The 10,215-nt window shown below is 34.8% G+C and overlaps 1 protein-coding gene across 1 annotated transcript; it reads right to left on the reverse strand.

Moving 5' to 3' along the window:
* Window positions 1–91: 91 nt before the first annotated feature.
* Window positions 92–9,235, reverse strand: LOC107014687 (ranBP2-type zinc finger protein At1g67325). The gene is made up of 7 exons (XM_027915437.1): window positions 8,931–9,235; window positions 3,569–3,960; window positions 3,412–3,478; window positions 2,387–2,460; window positions 2,124–2,296; window positions 1,106–1,186; window positions 92–391 (listed from the first exon to the last, which is right to left on the reverse strand). Exons 1-7 carry the CDS (start codon window positions 9,088–9,090, stop codon window positions 343–345), a joined length of 996 nt encoding a protein of 331 aa, XP_027771238.1. The 5' UTR covers window positions 9,091–9,235; the 3' UTR covers window positions 92–342.
* Between the last annotated feature and the right edge of the window lie 980 nt (window positions 9,236–10,215).

Consider the following 10,215-nt stretch of genomic DNA (forward strand, 5'->3'; position numbering starts at 1 on the left):
AAACGATTGCATCTCATGTTCGTTTTCACCAGGAAAACAGACGATTCAATATAAATATATCAGATGACTCAAGTTGATACAGATTGCTATATCAGTCTAAGAGTATTTGAAGAAACAGTTCAATGAGAAAATAGAGAACATACTGATATTATTCTCTTGAGTACCTCGGTCACCTGAAGCAAAACTGGTAAAACGATAAATTTACACCATATCTACTAATATACCTCATTCGATGTTCACCAAATCTACTAAAACTACATACAACATGATAAAAAGTTTAAAGGAGGATACCAATGTATCTTGTAAAGCTACAACAAATTCAAGTTGGTTATAACTCAAATTCTATGCAACAGTAACAGGTTGAGTTGGTACGTCTCTCTCACTTTTGCACCTGTACAAGCAAAAGTCCTAGATGTCAAGACACAATTATATGTTTTGAAAAACCAAGTAACTAAGTTAAAAAAAATAAATATATGTTCTGAAAATGGATTGTTGGGGATCAAGATTGAAAGAAAAATAGATATTCTTCATCAAGTTTTCTCAGTTCCATATTTGTCTATTGGCCTACATATCTCAGGTGATGCAGTTAAGCCAACACCGCTTCCCTCCCTCTGTTCTTCCGGAGGGTGAATCTTTTTGAACATTAAATACTTTACATGTGATTGAAAAACCTTTTATTTTTTATTAAAAAAAAAATTGTGATTGAGAAGACCATCATCACAATGAGAATACAAGGCAATATGAAATGTCCAAATGCAATTTTAAAAATAATTGCTAGCACCTCCTTAAAGAACAGAAACTACAACATCACTGGAGTAATCGAAGTCAAGTTAAGATAATCTGAGGTTTACCAGCATTTGCTCACTACCGGTTCAAAGAATTATGAATAAAGCAGCCCCCAAGACTATAACTTAGTGGTAAGAGTGCAACGTGTGATGTGAGTGTAGGCATACATCATCGGCTCAAACCTAGTAGTTAAATGGAGACAGGTAGAGGAGCAAGCCCATTTTCCATTGAGGGGCACCACTGACCCTCGGAGATTTCTCCTTTATGAAAAGAAAATTCTGAACAAATTGACAATTAATTAATCAAGTTTGGAGCATACCTATTACAATTTGATCGAGAAGCATAATTATGATTACTGCAATTAGTGCACATCCAGTCCCCATCACGCCATTGTTTTGCCCTGATAAAAACATGCAACAACACAATTTGAAAAATGAGCGTAAAGAATGGTCTCTAGCACTATACTTAGATGTAGAACATGATTGTTTCGTCTGGAGCTAGTCATCTTGCATTATCAGTTTGCAGTTGGTATTGCCAGTTGCATCGTGATAATACAGATCTGAACAGATTAGATGAAATTGTGAAAACAAAAGATTGATATATTTTTAATGGGCACGAAGATCCCTTAATAATAACGTATAACAACCCCTGCTAGGTTGCTAGAAGCCTTGTGTCAGTTGTCTTTCAATGCAGTGACTGGATAAATAAAAGAATTTTCAGCTAAAAGGAGGAAAAAGAAATGGAAACAACAAACTGATAATACCCTCAAATCACATCAAACTTCAGACGTTTTTATTTTTTTTCAAGACAGTGGTGTCCGGATTCCGGGCATTACTTGCACCTTAACAAATTCCACCTGGTACCTGCTAACTCCCATACAGGTAATGAATAACTCTGTTCTACAAAGCTTAAGCAGATGGGAAGAACACATGTATTAGGTAACTCAGCCCACTAGCATAACTTTATCTTTATTTATTTTTTGAATTGGTAACTTTAACCTTATCTTTATCTTTTGCCCATCATTCGCAATTCTGGATTAGAGTTGTAGCTTGTCCATTTTTCTCTTTCTTGCTCCTAGTAAAGATGCCATATATGCCTCACAGCCTATTCATCCTTTTTTACAATTAGAATATGTAATTGTTCCTATTGGAACAAAAAACTCTCGATGATGGCTTGTTGTCTGTCCTTCTAATTTGGTGGTGTTTAGGAACAAATTATCCCCCAAAATAAATTATCCCAGTGCTACGTCAGTTTGAAGTACAAATGTGAGTATCATCTGCTTCCTCCACTAGTCAGTCTAAATAACCCACAAGCATAAGTACATAATAAAATCTTACCCTTTACCAAGGAGTGTAGGTGCTGCTGGTAAACGAGGAATCTGCATGTTGGCTTGCAAAGGAAGCACCATTGAATTTTCATTAAGGAAGATCGTTGGGATTGCAGTTAGTTGATTTCCCCCTGAATCCCCCATCCATTCTGCTCCTGGATAGCCTTGTTGATACCCAAATGTCTAAAAGTTCAAATAAAAAATGTAAGAACGTCAACCAAACAATCCATAACATCAATTTATCGATATCAATACCAGAAGATGGTTCCTTACATGCCCTGCATTCAGCCTCTTGTTGTCCCAATCATGAACAAGTTCCTCAGATGCTAATCGCTTTGTTCCAAGAGCTTCATTGTGCGAGGAAAGACAGGAGAGATCACATTAGTTCAGTTACAGGCGGTTACACGCACAGATTACTGGACTAAAAGCAAACATGTGCAGGTAAAAAGACAGACACAATTTTCTTAGCCAAAGAGCAACAACATACACAGTGAAATCCCACAAAGTGAGGTCTGGGTAAGGAAAAGTGTATGCAAACCTTGCCTCTATCTCGCGGAGGTAGAGAATTTGCTAATGAAAGACCCTTGGCTCAGGTGAAGCAAATCAAAAACATAATGGAAAGGAGAAACAAGAGCAAAGGAAACACGACAACTAATAGGAAACCAGTGTTGAGCATACAAGTAAGCAACAGTACCACAGCAAAATACTGAGATCACCTACCCAAGCATGATAAACAGCAGATGATAACAGATACCAAAGCCAGAAAATAGCAAGTCCAAGCAACATAACTTACGGCTTCCCTTTGATCTTCCCACTATGTTACAGAAAAAAAATAATTATTTTTAAATAAAGATTCAGCTCAGAAACATCAACATGTCCAAATGTTCACATCAGTTTTTCCTCCCAACACAAGTAAAATTAATTGGAAGCCCTTGCTCAATATATGTCATGTATGTATAGGTTCCAATGGTTTGGCAGGAACTAAAATGAAACTGGGAAAACTAGTCAGCTATAAAGTAGAAATAGTTAAAAAGAGCTTTGCAAGGACAGTGACTGTGACAAGTAAGGACTGCTCAAGTGTAAGCACCCTCCACCTCCAACCCTGAGGTTGCGGGTTTGAGTAACCAAGGGAGCACAAAGTGGGGAGCTAAGGTGGAGGGTAACAACAAAAAATTAAAACAAGGACAGTGACTGCATAAGCATTCTGATATATATACTTCTTTTGCATAAAGTATAAGCTTGTGATCTATACTCATTAATTTAACGGAAAAACAATGGAAGATTTATGATGTGCAAACCTGTAATAGGGGTAGTGGCAAGAGAAGACGATGAAGCTGGAGGTGCAGAAGCATTGCATTTTTTGCACTACAAGAGAAGATGTGCATCCACATGAAACCACCAATTAAAAATGCTTTTTGATACATTTGAAGTATTTAATGTTCTATTTGCAGATACCTGAGCTCGAGAAGAGTAGTTGTGAAAGCCACAACTGCAGAGCCAGTCACCATTACGCCATCCATTTGGAACTGGAAGCAGCTGATTCGTTTGGCTTGCATATGGAACTCCAGGAGTTTGCAGCAGTCTATACCGATCAGCAGGCTGGCTTTGGTATTGACCAGCCTCCCCTAGAGACCAGTTAGAGCTCAAGGGAAGTTGTTGGAGAGCTCCATGTCCTAAGAACCCAATTTTCAACCTTTGTTCCATACCTCCTTGAGTCCTGGCAAAATAATTTGGATGAGATGGGACAGATGCTCCAGGGATTGCAATTGCTGGCATTGCTGCTACCTCCTTTGGTTGTCCACATTTTTTGCACTTCTCTCTTGATGCATAATTGTTGTTAGTGCAACCTAATGGAGCATCCCCACACACACGCAGTACACATTGCATCCAGGAAGAGGAAACAAGCCAAGAATACGCACGCCAACCCCGCCATCCAAGATGAAAACAGACAGGAGAAAACATAAAAAACTCAACCTAGCTAAAATCAGGTTTCTCATAAAGTTTAACATAACAAATCAATCTCTCTTAAAATATGAATAATGCATAACAACCTCCACTATATTTGGTAAACAACAACATATCTACTGAAATCTCACAACTGAGGTCTGGGAAGGTACATTGTATGCAGACCTTAACACCACAGGTAGATAGACTACTTTTCGAAGACCTTGGGCTCAAATGCAACAAATTCTGGTATAAAGGAGACAATGAAGAGAATATAGCAAATTACAAGGAATCAGTGCATAAGTTCTACTAGGGTAGAATAGGAAAAAAACAATAATAAACAATGATAAAAACAAAAAACAAGAACTACAATAACACAACTAATACCATCGCATACACCAGCCACCCTAAGCAAGACAACACTACAATACCTACTAACCATCTACCCTAATACGTGGCCGTCCATACCCACCTACCTAGGGTCACATCCTTGGTAACCTGAAGCTACGTCATATCCTGTCTATCACCTCTCCCCAATAATTCTTCGGCCTTCCACTGCCTCTCCTTGTACCCTTTATACCCAACTTCTCACACCTCCTCACTAGTGTGTCTATGCATGAATCTCCTCTTCACATGTCCAAACCATCTTAGTCTCGCTTCCCTCATCTAGTCCAACACAATATCTAGCAAAGACGATTCAAAATAGTCAATTACCAGTAGCTTTTGGTTTATAATTTGCTCATGAATATCATCTTTATTTAGTCCATTTGGATTCTATAATTTGCCTAATGACAACATACACTTATAAAGCACCTATATTCAATCTCATTGTTTGGCTTGTCTTTATAGGTAATTAATTGATGTACAAAAAAGCTAAGTATGTTAGAAAAAAGAAGAGAAATAACCAGGAAGTGCATAGCTCACCAAAGCCAAAGAGCCAATAATGCAATATGTTGCACGAAACAAATGGCAAGCAACCAATTTATATATTACTTTAAAAGCATGAAGTCCTTAGAAATGTTGATTGAATTCTTTGCGCCTCATTAAAAAACTTAACAATAGACAAAAAATTTCATTTACTTTTTTCCTTATATTTAGTATTTTGAAATCAACTGAAATTATATGTACTAATTACTTACTTATTTGAATTAGGTACGAATCCTAATACTTTTGTATTCTTTCAATTGAGAATTTATCTTATGTAAATTTTTTATTTATTTGAACTATATGATATGCATATATAGTATAATTCAAGTTATTGTACGCAAAAAAACAAAATCAAAGTTGATTTAGTAGTAGTAGTTCATGAGACCTCATGGTAATTCGGGTCTCTTTCAATTTGGTTTCCAAAGCACTCTATTTTTCTGTAAGTATCAGCATCTCATATTGGCTTTACAAAGGTTGGATGCTAAATTTTGTATTTATATACTAAGAATGTGTTTTATTCTCATATTTACTTGTAGATATGGCCCTAGTTCAACTCATGTTTCTATCAATAGACACAAAGTTACCAGTTTTAAATAAAACATATTTAAAAATTGATATGTTGTCATGCGTATAATTCAAACGCATAATATAATATTAAGAGATCTAACATGTAGGAGACAAAAAATACTAATAGACAAACTATCTTTAATAAAAATAATTGCAAAGTACGTACCATTATTTAAACAAAAAAACAAAATTCTAAAATAAAGCACACATAATAATATGAAATTCAAATTTTCATTTTGATGCATAGACTTCGATAAGAGATATTAGTGAAGCACTAGATCAATTACTTGTATCCTCTGATGGGGGTTGTGTGGAAGACGAAACTCCATTTTCTAGCTGCTTCAATTGGAAATTTAACAAACCCTCAGCAGTATTTAACCATTCTTTGAACCTGGTCTTTTACTTAGCATTGAACTGGTCCATGGCCTCCCACCAACCTCTAACTCTAGCCTCATTTGATCCATCATTCGTATTATTTTCTTTGCAGCTTTTTCCCTTGCATCAAAGTCATTTAGTCTATAGAAGTCGAATGAACAAATGAATACGGCTTACTGGTTTGAGAAGAAATAAATATTCCAAGATCGACATCACATTCTCGAACGAGTTCACTTGCTTTCTTATATAAGCCTAAACGACGTTTAGAAAATGAGGCGTATCGAGCAACCTTTTTTTTCATTTTCTGTATTGGAATTTTTTGGCGTCCTAGTGTTTTCTTACCCTCCACGCTAGAATACAATAGAATATGTTGATCAATTGTTTTCAAGAAATGTGACTTACAAAAAAATGAAACATCATGACTATTTATACACATAAATTGGAAAAGTCATGATATTCCAATTTATGTGTATAAATAGTCATGATGTTTCATTTTTTTGTAAGTCACATTTCTCGAAAACAATTGATCAACATATTCTATTGTATTCTAGCATGGAGGGTAAGAAAACACCAGGACGCCAAAAAAATACCAATAGAGAAAATAGAAAAAAAAAGTTGCTCGATACGCCTCATTTTCTAAACGTCGTTTAGGCTTATACAAGAAAGCAAGTGAACTCATTCGAGAATGTGATATTGATCTTGGAATATTTATTTCTTCTCAAACCGGTAATCCATATTCAATTGTTCATCCAACTGCTAATGTAGTCATCGATCATTTTATATGTCCCACAACAATAGATCTAGGTGCACAATTCGATGTTGTAGAGGCACGCAACAATGTGATTCAATGAATGATAGGCTAAATGACTTTGATGCAAGGGAAAAAGCTGCAAAGAAAATAATATGAATGATGGATCAAATGAACGAGGCTAGAGCTAGAGGTTGGTGGGAGGCCATGAACCGGTTCAATGCTAAGGAAAAGACCAAGTTCAAAGAATAGTTAATACTGCTGAGGGTTTGTTAAATGTCCAATTGAAAGCAGCTAGAAAATGGAGATTCGTCCTCCGCACAACCCCCATCAGAGGATGCAAGTAATTGATCTAGTGCTTCACTAATATCATCAAATAATATCTCTTATCGAAGTCTATGCATCAAAATGAAAATTTGAATTTCATATTATTATGTGTGCTTTATTTTTTAGAATTTCGTTATTTTGTTTAAACAATGGTACAAACTTTGCAATGATTTTTATTAAAGATATTTTGTCTATTAGTATTTTTTGTCTCCTACATGTTAGATCTCTTAATATTATATTATGCATTTGAATTATACGCACGACAACATATCAATTTTTAAATATGTTTTTTCAAAACTGGTAACTTTGTGTTTATTGATAGAAATAGATCAGTACATGGGCTGAACTAGGGTCATATTTACAAGTAAATCCAGATCCTATGACCCCATGTCTATAATGAATCTAACACATCAATAATAGATACAAGATCATTAGGCCGAATCTGATTACACCAAAAACATAGAATCAAGATACAATTCAGTTTGATATGTTCCATACTATTTCTATGTTGTCAAAACACTTAGAATTTCTATCCTTCTAGATTGTCCACCATATGTTGGCTGGTATGATTCTCCACGTACTTCCGTTTCTTGCTAGAATCCCACCTTCTTCCCAACTTTGAAGGGCCTTTGTAACCTTTCCTGGCATAGTCCAGGAGAAACCTTAAAGGTTAATGAATAGCCTTCAAAGCTGACATGTGATCTAGAAGTGAAGGAACAAATGTCAAACAATTTCTGCTTGTTCTTCGCAAAAAAACGCAGCTCGGACATAAAATTATCCCCTTTTTCATCAAATTGTTTTGTGTAAGAACAACTTCCTTAGGTAGGAGCCAAATAAAACATGATACCTTGTAGGGTATATTCGCTTTCCATATAGTTTTCCAAGGCCAGTTGACATTCTGTTGATTGTGACTATTCAACCATTTATATGCTTTGCCTACCCTAAAGGTTCCTTTGCCTCTGCACTGCCACCAAAGCTCATCTTCCCCTTTTTATGTTCCTTTAAACTGGCCAATAGTGTTAAGGAATTCTGCAACTTCCCAGTCATTTGCTTGTCTTATGAAACTGATGAATGGTTATACAATTAGTCCTTATGAACTAATTGTTCAACATTTTTTACTTGGCGTAGCTTGTTAAATGGGCCATGAGAGGGAACTTAACTTATGTCTTCTCACCAAAATGAACAGATTTTAAACCTTGACCAAACCGAATATAGATGCTTATCAACTAAATACCCTTGCCAACACATTAAGTAAAATAACTTTTACTCCTTTCATCCAAGTGCCCCAATTTTCTCTCATTTCACTCCATTTCAAAAGTATCATATATTGATATCATAAATGATTGTTAGAGAATCAAATTATTGTATTTGGTCAAACTTATCAACTAGAGGTTTTTAATAAGTCTTTTTGAAAAAATGACAAAAAAAGAGAAAATTCAACGGCGAGAATCGAACTCAGCACACTATGCTTGTGAGTTGCGAAGAAGCGCAATGAATAGCTTTGGACCAATGCAGCAACTCAACTTATGTGTTTAAGAGTGCGCATTTAATTATACGATCCTTAATTAAGTATATACACGTGTTAACGGGTACACGTGCACCCACTCTTTCACACGTGAGTAAAACTCTGTTATGAACTAATTGGCCTACACTTCTAATTACTTGGCGGGTAGCTTATTATATGAGCAGGAACTTAGCTTCCATTTCTCACCAAAAGTACTTCCTTGAGATAACACTTCACAAAATGAACCAATTTCACTAGCTTGACTAAACTGGCTACCGAAGCTTATCAACTAAAATCCAACTCCTACATCACCTCTATCAGCATCTATCAGTAAGTTCACATACATACAACTAACACAATTTCATAACTTTTCACAATCAATCAAAGAATTGAAAAAACAGATACAAATTCAGAAAGATACTTACCAGTGCAGATCCAATCGCCAATTCGAGGAAACCACTTTGAATCATGAGGAGTTTTGTTGTCAACAAGGAGACGAGGCTGCTTACACCTATTGCAGAAACATCTGAAGGCATAATTCTTATTACCGCAGCTACTACACTCCCAATCTCCTTCTCTCCCCATTCCGCTCTCTCTCTCTTATTTTCTTCGTCTCTCCGACGAGAGAGAGGGAGAATCTCACCGGCGACACCTCTTTCAGTACCGCAAAGAGGAATTTGTTGCCCTATTTAGTTTTTGCTACTGACGGGCTGGGGGAATATTAAGCATTTAGCTCAATAAAATAAGTATAAAATATTGATCTGTAAATATTTTAGAAAAAAAAAAAAAGGTTTTAAATATATTTTAACATTAATCTAAACATTAAAAGTAGTACATTGTTTTCAAAAGTCCATCTAAGAAAATAACCCTTATTCTTTAAGCTTCTAAGAGGTTTAAAATTAAGGAGTTTTGGGATGACAATATATTGGGCGGGGCGAAGTAATTTAAAGCCATTTAGAATGGATGTGAGTGAATCAATCTCTAACTGCGTGTGGAAAATTATATAAATACGAATCTTCTCACATATTTGTTAATATAGTATTACAATCTACATTTAAGCAACTCTAGTAGATAACTAGCGTTGCAATAGAGAACATTTAAATACAGTGGCGGAGCTACTAGGCTGTTCTTTGTCGGAAAATTACACGATATATATTAGTAAAATAATATTATAGATGATTAAATAAGATATTTTGAACAGCTTAGTTGGATTCTCGAATGTTGAGGCTTGCATATCTAGTCACGTGTCGGTTCGATTCCCCCTATCTGCACTATCTTTTTTGCATTTTAAAAAGGTTCCTAATTAAGGCCTAAATCATAATTAATAGATTTTTATTTTAAAAATAATTTAAAAAATAATATTATCAATTAAATATTTTTAAAAGGTTCCTAATTAACGCCTAAATTATAATTAATAGATTTTTTATTTGCAAAAAATAATATTATCAATTAAATATTTTAAAAAGGTTCCTAATTAACGCCTAAATTATAATTAATAAATCTTTTATTTTTAAAATAATTCAAAAATTAATATTATCTATTAAATTAATTAAGAGAAAAAAGTTGAATATTATCTATTAAATTAATTAAGAGAAAAAAGTTGAATATTATCTATTAAATTAATTAAGAGAAAAAAGTTGAATATTATCTATTATTTTATTTTTAAAATAATACACTATCTTTTTGCATTTTAAAGAGGTTCGTAATTAA

The sequence above is a fragment of the Solanum pennellii genome, chromosome 3, assembly GCF_001406875.1.
Source record: "Solanum pennellii chromosome 3, SPENNV200".
Classification (NCBI taxonomy): Eukaryota; Viridiplantae; Streptophyta; class Magnoliopsida; order Solanales; family Solanaceae; genus Solanum; species Solanum pennellii.

Excerpts from the sequence above, each read along its gene's own strand:
- LOC107014687 (XM_027915437.1), bottom strand. The coding sequence starts at position 9,090 with ATGGGGAGAGAAGGAGATTGGGAGTGTAGTAGCTGCGGTAATAAGAAT. Across the intron at positions 1,187-2,123 it reads CCTACACTCCTTGGTAAAGG|GGCAAAACAATGGCGTGATG; the intron begins GTAAGATTTTAT and ends TGTTTTTATCAG. Across the intron at positions 392-1,105 it reads TCTCGATCAAATTGTAATAG|GTGCAAAAGTGAGAGAGACG; the intron begins GTATGCTCCAAA and ends TTGCTTGTACAG.